Source organism: Taudactylus pleione, unplaced genomic scaffold, assembly GCF_031769625.1.
Source record: "Taudactylus pleione unplaced genomic scaffold, aTauple2 ptg000817l, whole genome shotgun sequence".
NCBI lineage: Eukaryota > Metazoa > Chordata > Amphibia > Anura > Myobatrachidae > Taudactylus > Taudactylus pleione.
Window position 1 is genome coordinate 686769 of NW_028285219.1, and position 25317 is coordinate 712085.

Consider the following 25317-nt stretch of genomic DNA (forward strand, 5'->3'; position numbering starts at 1 on the left):
TGTTAAGGTAGGCTTGTCGCTTTCCCACCCTCTCTTCGGAGCCAATCAGGACATTAGAAACTGCTCTGTGCGGGCGCATCATTGGCTACCTACAGTGTAGCTCCGCCCATCCCAGGCTCATCTGCTGATAAGATGGCGGATACTTCTTGCCTCATGTCGTAGATAATCTGCATTCCCGCCACAGAGCGGCAGCCGGTTTGCTGTATTTGCATAGTACTTGGCGCCTCCAGGAAGTATATTTATTCCGAAAATATTATAACATATATATTTCCTGAAAGGGCCGATGAAGCAAGCAGTGATGTGCTAACGAGCATTAAGAAAAATTATACGAGTATACATGGACAATAGCTGAAGAAATACAGCGTGTATCAGTATTTACATAGGTTCTTGTGAATGTTATACTTTAATAGTGCTATAACAGTAAGATAACTGGTAGTTGAATGCCATGTCATGGTCAGCTATGTAACAATTAGCAATCCTTTCAGAAGTAGAATCTTCCTGAGGTTTATGCCCAATAGTGCAGGATAGCAGAAGTTTTAGGGAAGTCCATTTTTTCGCCTAAAGGGGAAAATTTATTTAAAATCACAGAAGTGCAGTAATATTTCAATGACCAGCGCAGCAGGTATAATAATTTTTTACATGGTTAGATTATTCCTTCTATGTACTTAGTGTAACTTGCAGGGACAGCGATAACCCTTGCCCTGCAAATTGCATCCTGGGGGTATCGGAGGAGTCTCACATTTTTTAAGGACTCCGTCCCACCTGGGAAATTGACACTGGGCCTGATTCAGAGTTCTATGCTAGTTCTGCTGCTGTGTACGTGTATACAGAAGATATGCAAAAATATGCTAATGTTGCAGACGCCAGGATTTGAACGGAGATGCCAACAGGTGCCACCACAAATCCAAGCAACGCCGTACTAATATAAAGCTGCATGCGCAGTGACTATGGGCGGTATTACTTGTATCGCCCCCCCCTACGCGACCGACAGGAGCTATTCAATTGCTAAAATGGGCGAAAAGTGACTTGGTTGGGCGGCCAAAAAGCACTTTTCGCGCCCAGCACTGTAGGCGGGGGTAGCTGTTTTATGCGGCTAAACCTGACCACTATGGGCATGATCAGCACGAAAATGGGCATCAATTGAGTAGCGTCCCGCGATCTGTCACTTTAGACGGGAGATCGGGCGCGCTTAAACAATTGAATACCGCCCTTTGGTTGCGCAAAATGGCCACCTGAACTCAGACGCTGGAGACATGTTTTGTACATACAGTCGCGACATGCCTTCATTTTTGGCAGCACACCCCATTACCCCCTTAACTATTAATTACTCTGAATAAAAAGTCGCTGCTTACGACTACGGTAATGGACTTTGACTTGTCTAGTGCGACTCAGACGATGAATAATTACTCAACTGTGAATACATCCGCATAACGTACAACTCTGAGTCAGGCTCCCTGTGCATGTGCACAGTGTCAGTTTCTGGAGGCTGCAGCAGAGGCTTTGCAAGAACCATTTCCTCCGAATATGCCTCTATAGGCATAATGTAGTTTACATAATCTGAGGAGAACACTCAAAGCCATAAATTGACACTATAAAATAAAAGCTGAGCGGTGATCTTCAAATGTAATGCAGCTCGGTATCCGGATAACAGATCGACAATAAAAATGCAGACAGTCAATAGGTCGACATCAAATGGAAATAAGTTGACAGTGCAAAATGTCGACATGGATAAAAGGTCGACAAGTTCAAATGGTTTACACGTTACGTTTTTTTTTTTTCCAATAGTTTTAGGGGTTAGGCACTTTGGGGAGGTTTAGGCTGCTGGAGGGGACGATTAGGGTTAGGAACTAGGAGGAGGGTTAGGTTTAGGCGCTAGGGGCAGGTTTAGGCACTATGGGGAGGGTTAGTATTAGGGTTAAATAAAAAAAAATATATGTCAACCATTTGTGTGTCGACCTTTTGCACAGTTGCCCTTTTGTACCCGTTGACCATTTGTTGTCTACCTTTTTATTGTCAATCTTTTATAACACACCCTGGAGCCCAGGCATGAGAAAACCGCCTCCTGGTTGGTGACAATGGGGGACATGTATCAAGTCTTTTAAAGAGTGGACAAGTGAAGCAGTTGCTTATAGCAAACAATCAGCTTTTACTTATTATTTTATAGGGGCAGATTCAAAGTTGCGGGCTTTACCACGTGGCTTTAGATCTTAGGTTAAGTACCCTCAGCTATTCAATTACTGCCCGTGACTAGCCCTGAGGGTTCACTTAATGCAGATTTTTTTTACTCACAGCTTCGGAGGCTGCAAGGAAAAAATTAGCAGTAAGTGGTAGTCGCAAGCTTACTATGGCCAGTAATTGAATACCTCCGACACTTAACCTGGGGTCTAAAGCTATTTGCGGGCTAACTGTGGGCAATAATTGAATTAGCTTCGGGCTGTACTTGTTATACAGCCGCGAGCCCCCCCCCACTCTCACCTCTGGTGATCGGTGCTCCGGTCAGCTGGTCTCCCGGCCTGCACTGTGACCCCGATCAGCTGTTCTATGCAGCAACTAACCAGGTTCACGGCTTTGCTCTGCCTGTAAGGCCAGTTTCACATTTGCTGGTTTTGGCGGGCCGGGAAAGAACCTGGCGGTAGCCAGCCGGGATTTTTCAGGTACTCAGTGCCTTTCACAAGCAGCGGCTTTTTTGCCCGCTTTTAATGTGTTTTGTTTCTTTTTCTATTGGGCATGCGCAGCAGCAACTGCTGCTGCACAAGCCTGGCCGGTACAAGCCCATGTGTGCGAAAGGAAACATTGTTTCCTTTATACCACTGGCGTGCAGGGACGGCACGGGCATGGCATGGCAACCGTCCTGCACAGTGGATACTCCCGGCTGTTACACGGCAACCGTGCCGTGCCTGGCCCTTCTGAAAGGATTCCACCTCTTCTCTGTTCAGGGGCGTATCTACCCATTGGCCAGGATGGCACTCGCCAGGGGCGCCGACCAAAGGGGGGGCGCCGCCCAGCAGTGCCACCAGTAGCCAAGGAGTGGAAAAGTCCCTCTGCCCCACAAGTGTAGGGCAGACCGCAGTGAGAGCGTCATACAGACTCTCATTAGCTGCTGCGTCGTCCGCGGAGGGAGCCGGCTGGAGCTCACTCATGAGCTCCGTGTTCCGGCTCCCCCCGCAGCATGTGATACGTCATGACGTCTCTCCCATGCAGGAGAAGAGCGGGCCGGGACTCGGGCAGCGGCGGTTGCGTCAGGAGCGGGGACCAGGTAAGTTGAATTTGTTTTTGTTCTTTGTGTGTGTGTGTGTAAGCCTGGCACTACAGGGGGGGGGGGCACTGAAATAGGGGGTGTCCGCTACTGGGGCAATTTATGGGGGGGTGCCCGCTACTGTATTGGGGTGGCCACTACTGGGGCAATTTATGGGGGGTGGCCACTACTGGGAGCACTGTATAGGGGTGGTCACTACTGGGAGCAATGTATGGGGGTGGCCACTACTGGGGGCACTATAGGGGGGTCTACAGCTGGGGGCACTGTATAGGGGACTACTACTGGGGGAACTGTATAGGGGTGGCCACTACTGGGGCTCTGTATAGGGGGACTACAACTGGGGGCACTGTATAGGGGAATACTACTGGGGGCACTGTATAGGGGGGCTACTACTTGGGGCAATGCAGCATAGGGGGGATTACTACTGGGGGCACTGTATAGGGGGGCTACTACTGAGGGCACTGTATAGGGGGACTAATACCTGGGGACCAATGCAGCATAGGGGGGATTACTACTGGGGGCACTGTATACGGGGGACTACTACTGGGGGCACTGTATAGGAGGAACTACTACTGGGGGCAATGCAGCATAGGGGGGATTACTACTGGGGGCACTGTATAGGGGGACTACTACTGGGGGCAATGCAGCATAGGGGGGATTACTACTGTGGCACTGCATAAGGGGGGTAGGGGGGTGCCAGTACATTACATTGCCAGGGGCACTTGAATCCCTAGAAACACCCCTGTCCCTGTTATCTGGTTTTCAAACCCGGCAAAAAGATCAAAACCGGCAAGTGTGAAACTAGCCTTAAGCTGGCCACACACTAGACCAACTTACATCCAACCAGCCAACTTGTTGATTGGTTGGAATGAAAATCTGGTATGGAATTAAAGCAAATGACAATCAGCAATTTGCTCCCAAACGCCAGAAAATTAACAAAAACTGTTGTTTGAACAAATTGTTTAGATCAAACATTTAACAAACTTGTCTGACAACCATTTTCATCTGTTTTCTGGCATTTAGGAGCAATTGCTGATCATCATTTACTCCCATTCCTTACCAGATTTTCATTCCAACCAATCAACAAGTTGGCTGGTTGGATGTAAGTTGGTCTAGTGTGTGGCCAGCTTAAGAGTAGAGCAGGAGTCATGGAAAACCCTAGATAACACCATCTCCAGGTGGCATTATTAACACAGGGCTTCCCCCAGTATTTTTTTTCACATTTTATTTTTAGTAACTCTGGCCAGATCACATTTCCCATTACAATTATGAGAAATGCGATCTGCTTACTAAAAATATGTTATAATTAGGGTTTGGAGAAGAATTTTATGAATTCTACTCCAATTGCCCTTTAGTGATTTATGTGAAACTAAAATAATGTGTGAAACATCACCCTTGTTAATAAATAGAGCCCTAAGGGGTATATTCAGCAATAGTGACGATGTTGCCCAAAATATTATATGGCAACATCGTCACAATTTTTTTTTCAATTATTGAAATTTATCGAAGCTATTCAGCAATATTTTGAGCAGGGACAGCGGTTACAGTAATACACTGTCCCTGCAATGTTACAGAAGGCATTGTTATCGGTTTCTGAGCATGCTCAGTCATGCGCTCAGGAACAGTGTCCATCCATGCTATGAGGTGACGGCCGACGGGTAAGTCCAAATACTGCCTGTCCAAATTCATTGACGTGTACACAGGCTTTATATTAGTCTGTATACATGTATATTTATGTGCTGTTATATTTAACATTTATATATGTTAAATATAATAGCACATAAATATACATGTATACAGGCTAATATAAAGCCTGTGTACACATCAATCTATTTAGGCAGGTTTGACAGGCTGGAGATATACTTACCCTCGGCGGTCACGGCAAAGCAAGGACGGAGACTGGGCAGTTTTCGGGGAATTTAATGTATTTTCTTCATATAACGCCAGTCGGAGATGGCGTTATATAAAGTAATGATTTTTCAAGTAATTTAAGGCTTTTTGCTTTGCTGAATAACAAAAAGCACTGCAGAGATCAATGCATACATGCCTACCCTTACAGATATCGGGGGAGGGTCCCGATTTTTCGGGTAACCCCCTGCACCCCCAGAAGGGTAAGCACTTCTCCTGCATTCTGCCCACTTCCTAATGAAGTGGGCAGAATCCGGAGAATTTTCTTGCGGACCGGCAGGTCTGCAAGTAGGGGGCATGACCTAATGACGTGATTCTAAGAGAATTACGGAGTTTGGCCCCACCCTCTTAACTAAATATGCACCATTCGCGGCAAATTTCAGTAAGGGGGCGGGGCTAGAAGACGCAAATTATCCGCCCCCAACAACTCCCACCTGCTTCTTCTCCTGGGGAGGAAAAGTCAAATGTCGGCAAGTATGGGTCAATGGCTGATCCCTACAGTGCGGTACTCTGCGAGATGGGAATTAATGGAAAAGATAATTGCGTTTAACCCATTACTGAATAGTGAATTTACATAAAATACATGCGGAAAATATGATTTCCGCATTTTTTATGTAAAAAATACATTGCTGAATAGACCCCAATATGTGAAAGAGTGTGAAAAAGTCAGATTTCTTTGGTGATTTTGCTGAAGGATTGGTGGGTGTGTACAGACGATATATCTGTGAACTATGTTGTTCACAAACATATCACATCTGATCTGCAGCACAGCCGATGCCGATATATCAGCACGTCTGGCTGTGTGTACGGGCGACCCGCCGCCCGCCGTACACTTGCTGCAGGGATCGCTGGTGACTGACGTCTACCCCAGTTGTGATGTCAGCGCAGACGCATCAGCCGAACGATTGGTAAGTGTGTATGCACTTACCAATCGTAAGAGGTCGACAGGTCGGCTTGGTGAGTACCCAACTTAAGTATAAACTTACAAACAAGCAATGATCACCTTTATATAGTGGTTATTATGAGGACACACATGCAGAAAAAACAGATAAAAAAATGTAGCTTATTGTTCTTTTGAAATAATTGAATCCCTGTGCCATACAGCAGTATAAACATCTGTGACAATATATTAATGAAAACTTGGAATTAATATTTTCTTTGCACTCTACACAAAAGAATTTACAGGGTAACTCAGATTCAGATAGCAAACTCTTGAATTGACCACATGGATATTATCATTGTTAATGGTACATTGTGAGCCTAGTGTTTTTAAAAACTACTACAAGCGTTAAAAGAATAACTGAAGTAATATGCAGATTTCAGTGCAGTTATATGAGATAAATAAAATAGCAAAGCCATTTGCAAGGCGTGTCAAAAGTCTGCAGTGCCGCACAGTCAGTAAATGGCTGATTTATCAATATCCAGATACTTAGTGCAATATTAATAACCATGATCACATTGGAGTATGCGATATTAGCCGTGGAATGTATTAAATTGCACATGCAGGGAAGGGCTCTGAAGTGACCACATCAGCAGTCTCTTCACTCCTCTATCAAGACTACTGGCTACTGTAGCCTATAGGATACAGCAGCACAACACCAAATGCCATAAGCTGCGGGGCCCAATCTCCGGAGTGCGGAGCATTCCAGAGCTTGCTAAGTCCGACAGCATCATAGGATGGAGGTTGCGGCTGCTGCCATACCTCCATAATACATCTGAGAATACTTAATATTTGCGGGTATCCCCCGAAAAGGGGTGTTATCTGGGAATATGCCGCAAATACTTAATGATAAATGGGCCCCTAGATCTCACTTATGTGCACTGCCTTGATCCCCCTTGACAACATATCCTGTAATACCTTAAGTCTATTTGAAGCTAGCAGACTAGATGGATAAGGTTGGTTTTTGGCGTAATACATTTGTAAGTTATGCAACCTGCATGAACTGCAGCCAAAACAATTACCCATATACCTTTTCAAAATATTTGTTGGTTAAGGGGTCTTAAGGTGCCTACACACTTAGCGATATTTTATACGATTTGCCCGATTCCGACTCATCGTGATGACAAATCGTGTAAAATATGCCCAAATCGTGAGTGTCCACTCATGATCACGATGCCGATGCGCGTCCCCGCAGGTCGTACATCGCATCTTCAGATCTGCTGTGCTGTAGGGCAGATCTGACAAACTCAGTCACGATGCACTGGAATAGTTAGGAGGCACGATAGATCGTTTGTCACATTGGACAGTTTTTAACACCAAATCGTGCCCACGACTGCCAGGGAGCTGCTGGGGAGAGTTCAAGGGGAAATCGGACATGATATCGCATTGTGACCACATCGCCAAGTGTGTAGGCACCTATAGCATCTTTCAATGGCTCCTGGACAAAAGACATAGGGCTAAATGTACTAGCCTGTGGACTGCAGGCATCGATGAATTCTATCCGAGACTACCGAATGTTTTAAAGTAGCCATCATTTAAAAGGCAAGGTGGAATACAGTACGCAAGAGTGCGCACCGGAAATGAGCATGCGCAGCCTAGTTCAGACTACTGTATAGAATTAATATACAAGGGGGTTTCAAATATAAATATATATTTATATGATATAAAGATGTACGGCACTCCGTTTGTAGAAAAACACCAATGTGTTTATTAGGCTTAAATCATAGCCAAAGACAGTTGCTATCTTTGGAGCTATGCTTTAAGCCTAATGAACACATTGGTGTTTCTTTACAAACGTTGGAATGTCGTGCATCTTTATACCATATATTATTGACTTCTCTGGCTCCCTTTATTGATGTACCTGCTGAGTGGAGTGACAAACTACTCACCATATATATATATATATATATACACATATATATATTTTTAGATTTAACTGCGCAGTTAATCCGCACAATGGTTAACGTAATCCCGGATAATCTGGGTTCTACTGTACAACATATGCATATGAGTCTGACAATGGGTGCTTCTTGCTCCATTCATTGTGTAGTAATGCAAGTTTATCCTGTTGTGAAAAAAAAAACACATTGTCTAGGTAAAAAAATAAGAACAAAAGTTTATCTGCAGAGAACAGAGAGAAAATACTGGATCCTAACTATTATTAAGGGGGAAGTGTATGACAGTAAAGCCGGGTACACACGGGAGCAATACCGGGTCGACATGCCGTTTCGTAACGACATGTTGTCTATATTGCTCAGTGTATACGCATGATAGCGCGCTGCCACGGTTGCCAGGCTTGATGTGCTGCACATCAAACCTAGCGATATCGCTAGCGGCCAGTGCAGTTAATGAATGGCATAATGGCGATCGTTACGTCGTTCATTAATGTCGCCCATTGTGGACGAACAATCACAGACCCTCCAACACGTGTCTCATCAATGACCTAGTTCAACACAGGTGACTGCAATCATACATTAGGTGGGAAGTCCAGGAGCAGAGAGTTTTGTTCCTTATGGAACGGGTCATGTCGGAGGGTAGGCAATCACTGTTCAAAGGCATTTGTTCCAATGTCGGAACGTCGCTCCAGTGTGTACCCAGCCTATAAATTAACTGGAAGGAGAAGGGCATTAACCCCATAAGTATGTTGCTATGATGAATACCAGGAAATAAAAATTCAAGTTGTCAAGTCTGTAGCCGTGTTGCGCATTCCCCAGCCCTGGCTATGAATACCCCACATAGTTGTGCAGCATTTTAGTAATGCTAACAGTAGCAAATGAACACTTTTTGTTTTTAGTGTTGATTTCATCTGTGAGGCTGTGAGTAGATTTGTATCTAACAAAAAAGAAAATCCCACACGTTAATATGTTTGTGGAGATGAACGAGTTAAACCTTTCGGCATGATGATGTGGCACTGGCAACAAGCAGTGATTCCTGGGAGATGTAGTACCAGCATCAGTGACCAGACAGTGAAGCTGTAGTTCTTTGTGCCTTTCAGCAGTCAGCAGACATTGTATTATAGCGCCTACGTCTCCTGCAGTAACCTGAATATAGCAGACACTGTACTGCCCTACAGATTATCTGCAGGAATTGTGTGTACGTCCTACAGCGCAGATACATAGGTAGGGTTGTCGTTTTCACTAAAGGTGCTGCTAAATAGCCCCTCCTCTTCCTAAACTGCTGTATGCTCTGGTGTCATCATTTGACTCTATTTCCCAATATGCTCTGGGAGGAAGATCCTCCTCTAGTAGCAGCTGACTGTCTGACTCTATCTATGCTAGAGGAAGTAGTGTGAGTGGTCTCTGTCTGGTTACAGATCAGCTGACTAGAGATCGTCCCGTGTTCCCATCATCAGCCCGGCAGGCACACTTCCACTTTCCAGATGCTCTGTGCTATGGGCCAGGGATGCAGAAGCTGAACCACCTGCAAAGAAGGTAGGGATGAAGCAGCGAAGCTTCATATAACATAAGTTTGATTTCACGTGTTGTGCAGTATCAGGAAATGGTCCCTTCTATGGAAATACAGGTTTCTGCTCTCGCTGTCATTATCTTCATTAGACTGACTTGTCATTCTGTCATCGCCCCACCCACATTTACAGTTAGAATTTCCAAGTTAAATGCAATTATTTATTTAACTTTATTATTTAGCGCATGCAACCCCTTTTTGTTTTGTTTGCTTCCCAGCCCCCCTCACACCCAATAAATATGTAATAAACTGCATTTTCAAATAAATTTTGTTCTGTTCTTCAGGAGCAATGCTAATTATCAAACTTTTTTTTTTTTCTTTACTTTTATTCTTGGCACACATAGGAGAGTTTCTGAAGTTCAGTGTTTGAGTAATCAGAGTTCGAATTTGTAGAAAAAAAAAAATCAGCAAATTTTGTCACTTATGTTTGTACAAATATCTAATTTGCCAGGATTTAATTATTTTACTAGCGAAACACGAATAGTAACAATGTTGCCCTTTTAAATTTTGGACAAAAACAGAATCGGAAGCTCTGGGTTTCTGGAATTCTGACGCTTAGTAAATAAACCCTAAGCTGTGATAAGGCCAAAACATTTCACTGTATCCTGAATAGGGAAAAAACATGACCTGCCTCAGATTCAGTGCATAGACCATAACAAAAATAGTCAAAAATTCCCTTTTGGATGTTCTTGCAGATTCTTTTAAAATAGTCATTCTGTGGTCAATGTAATAGTTTGATAGATGGAATCTTTTGTTGATGTGTGTAATAAAAATTGCACTATATTATGGCAGCCTGTGTGTGTCACTTTCTCCTCTCCCCTTTTATTCCAGTCACTGCCGTATGAAGACTGTTCTTTTATGTTTTAAGATTGTCCATAACAAATTTAAATTTGGGATTTCATTGAGAACTTCTATAGTAATTAAGTTTTCAGTTTGAGGCCAGGAAGGTGTTACATTGTGCAAACGCATTTCTTTATCTTGACTGACCACCTTCTTGTATCCTGTGTGAATATTCATACTGAGATTAAGCATACGAATAGTTTTTTGTTACACTGCAGACTGCTGTTTACATCCAATTTTGCATAATGTGTTGCTGCCAGTGCTACCCACTGATGTATTAATGAATCAATTTTAATATCAAATATGTCAGACCAAACATCTTGGTGCCAGGCAGTGCTGGTTTTAGACCAAGTGGAGCCCGGGAAAGAAACTTTGTTTGGCACCTCTTCCCCCCCCCCCCCCCTCCCCCCTCCCCAACATACAAAAATTTACATATCTTAGTTTAAGCATATCGATACCTGTGCAAGTCGTGTTGCGGGTCACTCGTATTGGATCTTTGCCTTTTTTTTTGGTCCAAATTGCGTTCTTTTTCCTGTGTTTTGCATCATAATTCAATAATAGTGCCCTAAGAACTTGGGATTAGTATTTTTAGTGACCCCTCTGTATCCTACATTACATTACTGACCCCTACATACCCTACATTACTGACCCCTCTCTACCCGCCACTACATTACTGACTCCTCTATGCCTGCCACTACTAGTGTTCACTCTAGGGAAGGCAGGGGGAAGCGTAGCTAAGGGCACTATGAAAAAGGGATGTGGCCACTCAAAAAGGGTGTGTGGCCTTGAGATGCCCCCTTTTCATTACTGTAGGGGGTTTGCTCAGCACTCAGAGATGCTGGGCTGCCCCTAAGCTCTCCCTGCAGTGTGAATAGATGCAGCCCACATGCTCTGAACACACCCCCTCCCTCTCATCCTCCTCTGTGTGCTTACAGCCCAGGCAGTTCAGATGCTGCACTGGGAACACAGCAGTCTTAATTACTGTTAGAGAGGGGGGTCTGAGGCATATCCCCCCCTTTTAATCTGGCTCTGGGACCAGAGGGCCTGATAAAGCAGAGAAGAGGCAGGCACAGACCAGGAGGGTAAGCAGAGGAGAGGCAGCAGCTGAGCAGCTGCGGGACGAAGACTGGGTACACACTAGACGATGTCTACTCAGCCCGACCTCGGCAGTGACGGGACCCGGCATACACACTTGCCGATGTGGGCAGCGACGGCGGGGCCCATTCTGCAACATGGCCCTCGCTAACGATATCCCCTGTCGGCCCTGCATGTTGCTGATGGTGCGCAGGGGCGTGCATAGTCTGCGACATAAAGGGTACACACTAGACCATGTGCCCGATATGTTGCTCTGATCCGCCGAATCGGACGACAAATCGTCTAGTGTGTACCCACCATAATTAGTGTTTATTCTAGCACCCTGCACCTGTCACAAGACTGGTGTGCTTTGGCACAGTGGTTGAAAAACGCTGCTATAATGGGTGTAGGGTGTGATGTGCACACAAGTCTAGGGGGATCCACACCGCACACCCTGCACCCATTTATTAAATAATTACCTTTCCGGAGTTCCACGTGGGCGGTACCATCGCTCTACAAATCGCCTGGTAAATGGCTGCCGCTGCCATTTTCTCGGTGTTTTGTGCAGGCTCAATAGGGAAATCACTGGGAAAATGGCTGCCGCGCCATTTCCCCAGAGACCTGCACATGCGCAGTAGACTCTGGCATTACACTAGAGTCTACTCTGGTGCCCGGAGTCCGCTATGCTCAGTTATCTGCCAGCTGCCGGACAGAGAAGAGGGGGTCCCTGACAGACTGAGCACAGGCCCCCTCCTCTCTTAATATGCCCCTGGGTACACACACTTATCATCTTTTTCTCTGTTTTATCAGAATTTTAGAGCATTGTATTTGTATTCATTTTCATGTCCACTGTAACACACATGTCCAAGAAAAACATTGGAAAATGTTATGTTACACACTGTTATGTAATAGTATTATGCTGAATTGTAAAACAAATGTTTTGGTTCTCTCCTACAGTTGGTGACTATAAAGTTTGTATCCAGTTTTATTGAATCAATTTGATCTGATTTAAAAATCAAAAATGACTCCAGAACAGAAGAAGTTTTTAAACATTTTCATTCTGGGCTTCGCCTTCATGTTTATGTTTACCGCCTTTCAGACATGCGGCAATGTTGCGGTAAGTCTTCTGGAAGCTTCAACACTCAGTGACATTTTGTCTGAATAGCTTCATAGTGACTGTAACACTAATGATGTACTTGAATTACTTGTATGTCCTGTTTTGGCAAGTATCCTTTCCAAAGGCATCAACAGCTTTTTATTATTATTCCATTCTGCAAAAGTGTCGCTATCCTCAGCTGAGGAGAAGTAATGTGTTAACACGTATACAATTTATTAAATTTGTCAAAAATAATAAGGGAGAGGGTGGAGAAGGAAGTAATTGTCTTTTGAAAGTGACATGTACTGTACGTAATTCTGATTGTTTCTCTCAATAGCTGGAAAGAGTATGGCAGGGGCACCCTAACAGTCCAGGGTTTAAGGATATCCATGTTTGTGCAAATATGGTTTAATCGCACTGACTGAGTTATTAATTACGTCACCTGTGCTTAAGGATGAATATCCTGAAAACCTGGACTGTTAGGGTGCCTTGAGGACCGAGTTTGGGTATCACTGGTCTATGGAATACCTTGATTTTTGTCAGAGTAGATTGTTAAAAAATAGAAACAAATGCATTTCCAAAAAGTTTATGGAGAAGGTAGAAATCTGAAAAGTTTGTGTGCAGAAAATAAACTCTAATCATGGATCCCATAAACTTACTTCTAATTGTTGGAGCACAAATGGGGGTTCTTAGCACTCATTAATGCTGTGGGGTATGTTTATGTGTGTGTGGAGATGGTTTGTTGGCTTATGGGTGGTATGTAATTTGGGGATGACAATTGCCTGCATATTGGGGAGAATATGACGAATATAGTGCAGAATGACAATAAGATGTGGAAATGAATTTGTATTGAGGCTCATATTGTAAGTTCCTAAGCTAGAATATCAGTCATAGTGGGGCGATTCAATTGCGGCACATGCCCACTGCTGGGCGTCTATGCGAATAAGCGCCCGATGGAGCAATTCAATTGTTTCTCCGTTCGGACGCCCATTCGCATTTACTATGCCAACAAGGCTAAACCCGTCTAAAGAAGTGGTTAGGGCGCCCAAACCACCATTGGGACGCCCAAAAAAGTGACTTTAGACACAGCAAAAGAATTTCACCGCTTGCAGATGGTACAAAACGTAACTGCCAGGCTATTAACAAACCAGCCCCGTTCCAGCCACATAACACCCACTCTCTACTCCCTTCACTGGCTGCCTGTCAGATTGCAAATTGTTTTCAAGATTGGCTTACTAACTTACATAGCCCTACATGACCATGGCCCAAGGTACCTAAAGCAGCTTCTGATTCCTTACCGTCCCACTCGATTACTGCGATCTGTTGATGAAGGACTATTAACAGTACCTAGAATCTCCCGGAATTCGTCTGGGGGTCGAGCTTTCGGTTTTGGGGCTCCAACCTTATGGAACTCACTTCCCCGCACAGTTCGAGAGGCCTCCACTCTAGAATCCTTCAAAATAGACTCAACACTTACCTATTCACCCAAGCATTTCACTAATGTCCCTTTTTTAAGCTTATTATGTATTTTGTACTGTAAAGGCAAATGTAAAGCACTTTGAGTCCTTTAGGAGAAAAGCGATATATAAATAAAATTATTATATTTATTATTATTATTAATATTTCTTGTCACACCTTAGCAGGCTGCGAGAAGGAATGTGTCCCCTCACAGCTTTAGACGTCCGAATGGAGCAACAATTGAATTGCTCCGTCGGGCGCCTATTCGCATAGACGCCCAGCAAGGGGCACGCCGCAATTGAATCGCCTCCATAGTGCTTTAATCCTAGTTCTCTCATAGAGCTTTTGGTTTTTGCCCATATGAATGACTGACAGCAGTCTCTTGGAGTGTCACCTAGTTTCAAAGGACCTTGTTAACATTAATTTCCTTCTGGAGGAAACTCCAAGATACTGTTAATCAGCCATATAGACAAAAACCAAAATCTATGGGAGAACTGGGATTATTAGTGCACTGTGAGATTCCACCACATTCCAGTTATGGGACTTATAATATAAGCCTTAATATAAACTGAATTGATCCATCTACTATTGTTACATGTTTCTTTCAATTCTGCACCTACACTTAATCATATTCCCTTTCTCCGAATATACAGACAATAGTCATCCCACAATTAGATACCACCCACAAGATACACACACCCATTATCCAACAAACCAATATGTACCCTTAAACATATCCCACAGCATAAGTGAGTACCCGAAACCCCCATTTTTGTTCATAAATATGATTAATAGAGACCTGTTACCCCTACACTCCTCAGCTGCTCCTAGCAACCTATCTTTCCCCCACCTTACATAACAAGGCACCTGAGAAGTACATGAGAAGAATTATTAATTTATTTTCCTAATAGTAGCTTTTATTTGTCAATGCACTGCCTGCATGGTGACAAAATACTTGAGTGGATGTGATGTAATTTGTCGTGTCTGCAGTGTGTAATACACACATTCATTTTTTTCAATATCCCTTTTTAGAGCAGCGTACATGTACTATACAGTGGAACATTAGCATAATACAACCATGTTCTGAACAGCAGATAACCTCCATTCTTTCCAGCCAATAGCCGTTGTAAAGATACCTAGCAAATAGTGACCATCATCATATCCAGCAAGTTTTTCCCTCTGACGTATCAGAGCAGGCTGGACAAATCCCAAAAACTAGGTTACAAATGGGACCTAAAGCCGTACTGCTGACACTTGTTTTCTATTGTCCTTTACTATTAATGTCGGTAGATGGATATCTTCCTTGGCTCCTTAAAAAAATCATGCCTGTCTTGGATTTCACTGACTGGTTCATGATTCTACTTTCGTTTGTCCATCTCTAAATGAGGATGATTAATAATACTAAAATCTATTTTAATTTAAGAGATTTGCGCCTCTGCCTTTGCAGGTAATGTTGTGAAATGTAAATTCTTCCAGGTTATATATGTTATCTATTGTCTTAAGCTGGTTACACACCTTTGCGACAACTCGGCTGATCTGGTTAAATGCTCCCAATCAGCGGGGTAGTATGTACCTAGCTGGACCCCCTGTGACCCTGCTTACACTGAGATAGAAATAGTTCAGTGGGTACGTTCCTCTATGGTAAGGGGCCAAACCGGTCCTCAGGGACTCCTAAAGCTGGGTACACACTAGACAATATGTCACCCGATCCGACGGATTGGGCTGACATATCATCCATGTCGACCATGCGTACTCTAGCGGGGTTGTTCATCGCATCACCAGATCGAGCCTACATGCTACTCAGTCTATCAATTTGACGAACGACCCTATGCTTGCGGAGACGGCTGGTGAACAACATATCTTGTGGTCCTTCACAGATCATGCAGTGTCAATTGACTGCACGATATGTTGTTCATCGCATCGTGCGTTGGCCGGGTACACACATTGTCTAGTGTGTGCCCAGCATTAGTTCTTTTTTTCCAGACCACCAGTGGTAGTAGAATGTGTCAGTTAGGAATGTAATGTAGCACATCTTTGAAAATGTGACAGTTATACCACTTTTAGACATAGCAAGATTCCCGAGTTTTTGCTGGGGCTCGGCCAACCTACCTGGGTCTCGCTTATGTCTGAAAGGCACTGCCACTGCTTTTGACGAGGGTTTTTTCCAGGACTCATGTTCCGGGTAGGCAATCCGGGTTATGTGTGAATGGTGCGACCTGGGCTTTACTCCAAGGTCGCCCATAGAAGCTCCTGATTGGTCAGCCAGAGCTGAAAGATGCATGCTGATGAGAGAGAGAGAGAGACGCTGCACACACGCCGAGGAGAACAGTGCCAGTGACAGTTGTGAGAGTGGGTGGAGAACAGTGCCAGTGACAGTGGGCGGAGGAGGCCGGCTTATGTCTGAAAGAGGTCTACTCAGGAATTACCCGGATCTCAGGTGTAGTGTGAAAGGGGGTCTCCAGCAAGAACCCAGGATTTTGCAGAGGTGAAAAACCCGAGTCTGAGCAGGGAAATTCCCAGGTTGTATGTCTGAAAGTGGTATTCGTAATGACTACATTTAACCCCCCTTTACCCTCTAAAGGGTCACCAGGTTACTAACTCCTTTGTTACTTCTAATGTACCTACCCTTACCCTCTATTGGTGGTGTACGTCCCCATTGTCAGTGCCTCCACCCAGGTTAATTATTTTGAATGTCAAAAGGGCTCACCTGGGAAAACCCAGTGATAGAATATATAGTGTATAGATAATGTGTAATCACATACAATACTGTATCATTTCACTTCACATTTACCACCAATGTCTTCTCCTTCCATGGATTCCGCAGTAATGGATCTCCCACCGTAATCACTCCAGGTAAGTAAACACACAGTAGTTAAAAAACATTAAAGTTACGCTTATAAGGAATATAAGTAAAGGATCTTCACTTGTACTTTGCATATAAACTGCTGTTAATATACAGAGGATAAACACAACTCCATGTATTACCTCAATACATTGCTTAATATACAAAACCCTTAAACTTAAACAATGTTATAACATTAGTTAGGAGACTATATTTATAAATAGTTCCAATCCAGAGTTTATAGTCCCGGTTCAGTTTCTGAAGTGTAGATATTGTCTTTGTTAATTATCCTTATGGGGCTTTTCCTCTAGCAAGCCTTCACTTTTCCTTGGTCGTATTATAGACTTTGTCATGCCATAGATTAGTATAACTGGACTCCCCTCCACAATATATCTAAGTCCATATAATGTGCTTATGCTGGTACCGTGGTAAGTATATAAGCCTTGCAATATCAACAAATATAGTCCTGTGGGGTTATTCCATCACAGTCACAATGAACATAACTATTCATACTCCAAAATAATTATATTTATGCAGCAGTCCTGCCAATGCAAAAACCCGAGTTTGGTGCTGTGTGCTGTGGATTATAAGTGTAACTGGCACTATGTTAGATAGTAGATGCATACACCAACTCCCCCTGACTTATATCTGCCTCAGGCTGCAAATTCTTCCTGTATTCCCTGAGGGAAGAGCTTTTTTTCCTAAATCCCAGTCTCTTATAGATATTGAGTTATCTATCCCTTTTGGTCCCTCCTCTTTGCTGCCTCAGCTTGCTAGTAAGTGGGTTATATGATTAGGCAGAAATTAAGCCTTTGAGTAATGTCTGAGGGGCAGCTGGTGATTATTGTGAGTGTGGTGCTTGTATTTGTACTCACACCCCTGCGGTATAGAGATACAGCCTCCGGGCTGTCCTTTGTAGTGGGAGCTGCTGCTTGCTTCAGCCTCTGCAGTCAGCCTGAATTCAGGCTGATTTGCCTGCCCAGGACCCGCCTCTCAGACCTCCATCACAGGGGGACTCCTGACAGCCACCTCCTGGCCAACTGTAGCCGGCGCCTGCTCCATGACGCCGGCAGTCCCACTGCGACCATTGGCCTGCTGTCTGAGCCAGCCGCCTCCTCTCACCAGGGATCACCCAGATCGGTGCGGGTCCACCTTCCACGACGCCGCCTCTCTGGCATCATCGGCAAGACAGGGTGGGTGCCACTGTTCCACCTTCTTCCCCAGTTCCGGCTCTGCCCCCCTGCGCCCGGCAGCTCATAGCTGCTCACTGGCTGCCCGGGTCACAGGAGGGCAGGCACTGAAGGGAGGGATCAGGAGACTGCCTCTCAGCTGCTACTAACAGCTGTTCTATATCCTCCCCCTCACCGGATCCTATTTTCCTGACATTAACCGATTCACTCCCATCTATATTACTCCGCCCCCTTCTGCAACTATCACCAATGTCTGTGAAATGTATATCTGCAGCATGAAGCACCAAAGTCCACTGACATCATAGATATCTAACATGCACAGGGTACATACATTTCCACATATTTACTTATATTTACATCACATCTATCCCTACAGTATATTTAACATTTACCTCATAATGGCATTTTGCTGTAAATAGAGGAATGAAAATATATACCTGTTTCAATTGTATATATGAATTATCTCCGTAACCCTAACCAGGGTTACATACACCTGTGCACCAGCTAGGTGGTCTGGAAAACGTGAACTGTTAGAGGTCCTCGAGGACTGGATTCTCCACCCCTGCTGTATGAGATTGGGAGTTTGACATCTAAAATATTATACAGCACATAAGATGCGACCTCTCGATTTGATAGTTGCAGGAGTGTTTTTTAGCCATTTATCGGCTACTGCTCCTGCATATACACCTATGCAATTGCTAGGTCAATCATCTGATATCGAGTGATCAGCCCGACGATTGTAGATGTGTACCCAGCTTTAAATGTAGATAAACTTTTAACATAAATGTATTTTGTTGAAGCTGTTTGGCTAACTTGCAGTAATTGTTATTATTTTTTATATTTATGTAATGCTAGCATATTTCCTTGTACTTTACAATGATCTTTTTCCCCCCCACAGCAAACAGTGATCGCCAGCTTGAACAGCACAGAATTTCATGGCAGTGGTTACACAAGGTACGCGGAAGTTAATTATTTGGATTGGTTTATAAAGAGTAGGCACTCCATACAGGAGTGTGTTTGATTGTATGTGGTGCCGATGAACATTACTAGAAATAACAGTAGAGCTACTCCGCCTTTTGTGTTTATGGTGTATAATGTGTGTTGTTGCAATTGAAACTTGTTGAAATCATGAGCATTCCAGCAGCACATACTGTAGCTCAAGACTGAATTGGAGTATAAAATACACAGATCAGCCATAACATAAAAACCACTGAAAACTGAAGTGAATAAATTAATTATCTTGCTATAATGGCACCTGTCAAGGGGTGGGGTATATTAGGCAGCAAGTGAACACTCAGATCTTGAAATCCACCTCTGAATCAGGCTTTGAGTGTCCTGCTTAATGTCTATTCAATAAAACACTTTCGTTCCTACCAATGTGAGTGCTGGTCCTTCCTTCTCCTTTTGATCTGGTGAGTGTCTCATTATGGACCTTGCACCGGCATTCTTCATTACTATTTCATTATGGTGTGCTGCCCCTTACAAATTTATATATCTCTATCTGTCTGTCTATTATCTGTCTCTCTCTCACTCTAATTTTGAACATTCTTTTAATTCAGAGAAAAGTATTATTTTACAAGCACATGTCTTGTTACCAAGTTAAAGTGCTCTCAGATATTAGGTCTGTTCCAAATGTATTACTTGATAAAGACCAACTTACTCCACTGTTTTTTTTTTTTGTAAGTACATCAAAACAGGATGAGTTTGTATATAGCTGACATCAGCTTTTCCTGCTTCCTTGTGACTAGTGGCTGTCCTTCCATGTCACCTGACCAGTAGAAATCCACAATGCAGAATCTGCTATATGCCAATACTAACATGGATTATATGTTCAGAAATTATACAGAGAGCTGCCTCTGTATTCATATTTATTAAGGTGAATGGGAGCTGCATAGTGCTGATGAAGGCAGTGGCACCATGTAACAAGAGTTAAATATTTGATTCTTTTTATTCATTATTTATCTATTAAGTTATGTATATAACGCAAGCGCACACATATTGCGCAGCACTTTACAGAGAATATTTGGCCATTCACATCAGTCCCTGCCCCAGTGGAGCTTACAATCTGTTCCTTACCACATACGCACACATATACACACTAAGGTTCATTTTTGTTGGGGGGCCAATTAACCTACCAGTATATTTTTAGAGTGTGGGAGGAAACCGGAGTACCTGGAAGAAACCCACACAAGCACAGGAAGAATATACAAACTCCACACAGTCCCTATTACCAAGCAATTACATTTAATCGACTTTCTTCATACCTTTTTAAAGCAATGGTTTTTAACCTTTTTTAGTGCTTTTACCCCTTCAGTTTTCATATTTTTTCTTGTACTGGGAAAAAAAAACATCCCTACCTGAATGAACAATTCACCGAAAACTAAATGAAAATCACCCATTCATCCCAAACCGATTATCAAGAAAAGACAGACAATCACTCAATATCAAATAGTCGTGTGTATGGACTTGCCGCATACCGGGTCTCGTCGTCGGCGATGTTGTGCTGGGTACACATCGCTAAGTGTGTACCCAGCATTACTGTCACATGGCACACGAGCTACACAAAAACATACAGTAACCATCAACTCTGCAGTCTAAACTAGCAGAGTGCAGAAACACTGTACCCCTGCCTTAGAGTATTCTTGTTTAATTCAGCAAGCTAAATACAAGAAATCTATTGAATTAAATCCTATTTTATCTCTGGTGTTTAAGTGACTGCTGTTTGAATCTGTAAATATTTTAAGATGAGAACGGGAGAAGTCTAGAAATGTGAGTTTTGTGTTTAGAATAATATTATAATAACTTTAGTTATACAGTGCTTTTCTCCATTAGGACTCAAGGTGCTTAACAGCTAATATGAACATAGAGGTTTAGATAAAAAAAAAAAATAAATACGGAAACTATGAACATGATACAGAGGTTTAGATTCACATGAAAAACGGAAACCATGAAGATAATACAAAGGTGTGGCAGCTATTTTGGGTCTTCAATTGTAAGGATGCTACCTACGAAGGACCCAGGTGAGGCAGCCATTTTAGGCACACTACATAGGGTTACACTGGGCAGAATAGGCAATTGGCATATAATGGGGGAGATAAAAAAAAAATACTAGGCAAGATCCTTGCAAAATCATCATAACAATACATTGTTCATTCTACACAACAGAGTACCAGACGACGCAGCCATGTTGGGCGCACTACATTGGCTACAATGTGCGATTAGCAATACATGGAAATAAGACATACAAGGATAAAAGGACCAGTGACTAACAAGATGCCCACCTCATAGTTCAATGGGTTGTTCATTCTGCCCTTGAAAGTACCAGACAAGGCAGCCATCTAGGGCACACTACATAGGTTACAGTGGACAGGATGAGCAATTCATAGAGGTATAACATGCAGTGGGAAAATCTAACAAACGTTATGTTGAAGTGGGCAAAGATGCTGGGTAAGTGGGTTTGGGAAGAAGGGAGACTGGAGGAATGTTGGGACGGTAAGGGGAGACATGCAAATCAGTCAGTATATCACACATAAAAGTACAAAGTAATAAAAAAAATAACATGCCATATTTCAAAATGTGTAAAGACCGAATAAAGTAGTCAAATTACCATGTGAGGTTGCAGGAGGTGGAATTGAGTAGTAGCATGCAGGGGTTGTAATGCTTGAGAACTTTTGGTATTTTTAAGATTAGAGATTTTGGGGGGGGGGAACAATTTAAACTCCATTTATAACTATGTATCTTTTGGAATGACATCCTAATGCTGGGTACACACTGGCCGATATATTGGCCGATCAATTGATCAGCCAATATATTGTGCCTCCATCGGCCAGTGTGTACAGACGATATGTCTGTGAACAACGTTGTTCACAGACATATCGCATTGGCTGTGCTGCACAGCCAATGACCAGATATGTCTGCAAACATATCTGTCCATCGGCAAGTGTGTACGGGCGATCAGCGACCATCCATAGCAGCCCAGCACACGCTGCTGTGTGCTGGGCTGCACTGGAAGACTGTCCGAGGCTGCTAAAGCATCAGCCCGAGCAGTCTCCTATGCCAAAGGGGGGAGCGATCACGCTGATCGCGCCCCCCCATTGGCTGTGCGCCGGGCTGAGGGGCACACAGCGCCCGCCACCCCAGTGCGCAGTGCCGCGTCGCAGATGTGGGGGGGTTTCCCCAAAGGGGGCGTGGCCACGCATTCCACAAGTAGGCGACGGCCCCTACCCGCCTCCAGTCCGGCCCGAGCTGCTGCAGCATTTAGATGAAGGTCGTTCAGTGGGTATGAACGACCATCATCTGCAAATATATCTGCAGATCACTCGATCTGCAGATATATCTGTCAGGTGTGTACCCACCTTTTAGAATGCAGCTTTCACAACAGCAGACCAGGGCCCGATTGAAGGTATTGAAATTCATTATCCTGAATACTACACACTGTATCAGCCAGCACATGGGAGGGTGTGCTTGATCAGTATGAGTCAGCAGTCTAATTAACAGAGGAGAGGGGTGCATTGGAAACAGGAATACAGTTGCAGACCAACAAACATTCTTGGGGTGTGAAAAGTGTATAAAAAATAATGTGTACAGTATATGACATACCTGTGTTTTTCTTCACAGCATGGCTATCATATATGGAGTGTTTTCAGCCTCCAATCTTATAGCTCCTTCTGTGGTTGCATTGATTGGTTGTCAGCTGTCCATGTTCTTTAGTGGAATATTTTATAGGTGAGTAATGGCATTTAAAAAGGTACAGTCATACTAGGTGCAATATAATGAGAGGATCATCCACACAATCATTCACTCTCTGGAATTAGGAGTATCATACATGTCTTAGCCTAGAAGGAGCGTATATAGGTCACGGAAGCTGTATGATTTACCGCCGGACCCATGCCCGGCGGTTGGAATCCCGACAGCGGCCTCCCGGCAGACGAGGAAATCCCGATCGTCAAAGATAAGTATATACTAACCTATCTCTACCCCCTAACCCTTCCTTGGCGGTGCCTGGCTCCCCCCCCCCCCCCACCGCCTAAACCTAAGTCCCCCGGGGGGGGTGTCTAACCCTAAGTCCGCCCCGGAGGTGCCTAACGCTAACCCCAGCACCCCCTAGCCTAAACCTAACCTCCTGAGGTGTGCCTAACCCTAAGTCCCCCCGGGAACCCTAAACCTAACCCTCCCTCCCCCCCCCCCCCCCTACCCCACGGCTATCCTCGCCCGGCGTCCCTTTGATCGGGATGCCGGGCGTTGGGCTCCTGGCGTATGTCTTATGACAGGCATCGGCATATCGACGCCTGTCTTTAGACCCTTGCCTGGATATGACAGCCGGCTTCCCGACTGCATACCATAGGTCACTGCAGGTATCTTCATTACAGCCACATATTGCTCAAATGCAGCAAACATGGTTTCCAGCCTAATGGGGCATTTTATATGATTTTTTTTTTTTTTTAACATAACAAAGTTATAAAAAAGAGATGTCCAGATTGGTCTAAGTTCTGCCTGATCTCCCACATTCCAGGAGGCAGCTTTCAGTTAAGCTTCACAGGGGGGGAAATAATCCTGCTGTACACCATAATCTTGTTGTCATAAATGTAGAATTATAAATCTTGCTTTTTGCTAACTATGGCTGCCATAACTCTGTTGATTTTTAAAGCTATAACTTTATCACACAGACTAGATCTGACCTTTGGGGGATCAGGTAAAATAGGTTAATCTTGCTAGGCACAATTAGTGGGTTTGGCCAATGATTACACACATCGATCAATTAAACCATTCATGGCCATCTTTTGTGGTCAAAATTTAAATTGTGTGTCCAAGTTTAATTAAAGATCACTCAAACCTTCAAAACTAGAGTATCGTGCCAGACAAATTTAATCCAGCAGTAGCTTTCTACCTAAATTAAAACCGCTTTTTCACCTGTTGTGGCTTCCAGTTTGGTCACATGCAGTTGGCTAAATCTGATAAATCCAGGGTTTCAGCACTTGAGCCATGGACCATGGGGGGCCTTCTGACCAGATTTTACATCCGTTTATTTATATTTTTAATGTTTTATCAAAGCATTTTTTTTTTATTTGTTGAAAGTAGAACAAAACTGAAACTGTAATTAATTATCTTGGTTTTCCTGCCACTGTGTGTTTTTATTAAAATGTATTTGTTTTTCTTTCTTTTCTTTCAGCGCTTATATTGCAATGTTTATACAGCCATTCACATGGTCATTTTACACTTTATCAGTTTTAATCGGGATCGCAGCTGCTGGTAAGTTTTTGTTTTTCTACTTTTTAAACTACTTTGCTTATCATAAAAGTAATAAAGGGAATGTTTATAGTATAGAGGCCCTGATTCAGAGCCGCTCGTAAGCGGCCGCTCATTCGTTCTGACCGATGTTCGCACATCTGCGCATGCGTACGGATTTTAATACGCATGCGCGAACCAGTCAGTGCGGCCGAAAATCGTTTGTTCGTTATATAGCGAATGCCTGCTATTTTGAGTGACAGAAAGAGGCGTATGTGGGTGGTAACAGGGGAAGGTGCTTGAAAACGGGGGAGTGGAGATCCGAACGCAGGCGTCCTTAAAGGTCAAAACGGGCGTTTTAAGGGAGTGCATAATTAATACAGCAGCGTCATTGACCACGTAACTTGTTTTTTTATTTACTCAGAACTGCTCGCAAAATAGCGGTTGAAAAAACCAGCCACAAGAATAGCGAGCAGTTCATACGCTGTTCGATGTACTCGATTTAATCTAATAAATAGCGGACGTATGGTGCGAGCGGCAAGGGGGCGTATTTTTCAAAATTACAACTGCAAGTTTTGCACGCTCGTTCAGACTTAGAGGCGTGAACAGACCGCAATTAGCAAACGGTTCATTTGAATAGCCACCCCTTGTTTTAGAACGAACGACCACAAATAGCGAGCGGCTCTGAATGAGGGCCAGAGTCAGTATAACATTGCCATACAAACCTTTTTTCTTTATCTATAATACGCCACTTGGAACAAGTGTTGAGATTCTGAAATGATAGGCATGCAAGAAGAAGGTTATGACCCTTACATTACATATGCTGAAATGTAACAGGCTTAAAACTAGAAAAAAGTGTTGTACTTGCAACAGCATTACAAAGTCTTGCATTGCAAAGCAGCTCACACCTGGTTATTTCTGAATCACTCTGGTACATGTTAATGAGCACATACAGGCATATTGCGATCCTCTGACCAAGTTTACCAACTGCTAATGATCTGATTGTTTAAAATATATTTTGGTGCC

General features: G+C 43.6%; 1 protein-coding gene across 1 annotated transcript in view; it reads left to right on the plus strand.

Annotated features, from left to right (window-relative positions):
• Positions 1-366: 366 nt before the first annotated feature.
• The window catches only part of MFSD11 (major facilitator superfamily domain containing 11), an 80446-nt gene continuing 55495 nt past the window's right edge, over positions 367-25317 (plus strand). Inside the window, exons 1-6 of the mRNA XM_088458223.1 lie at positions 367-383; positions 9418-9535; positions 12438-12597; positions 18965-19020; positions 22684-22791; positions 24236-24315. Of these exons, the coding sequence (XP_088314349.1) occupies positions 12502-12597; positions 18965-19020; positions 22684-22791; positions 24236-24315 (340 nt within the window). The 5' untranslated portion in view covers positions 367-383; positions 9418-9535; positions 12438-12501. The remainder of the gene's footprint in view (positions 384-9417; positions 9536-12437; positions 12598-18964; positions 19021-22683; positions 22792-24235; positions 24316-25317) is intronic.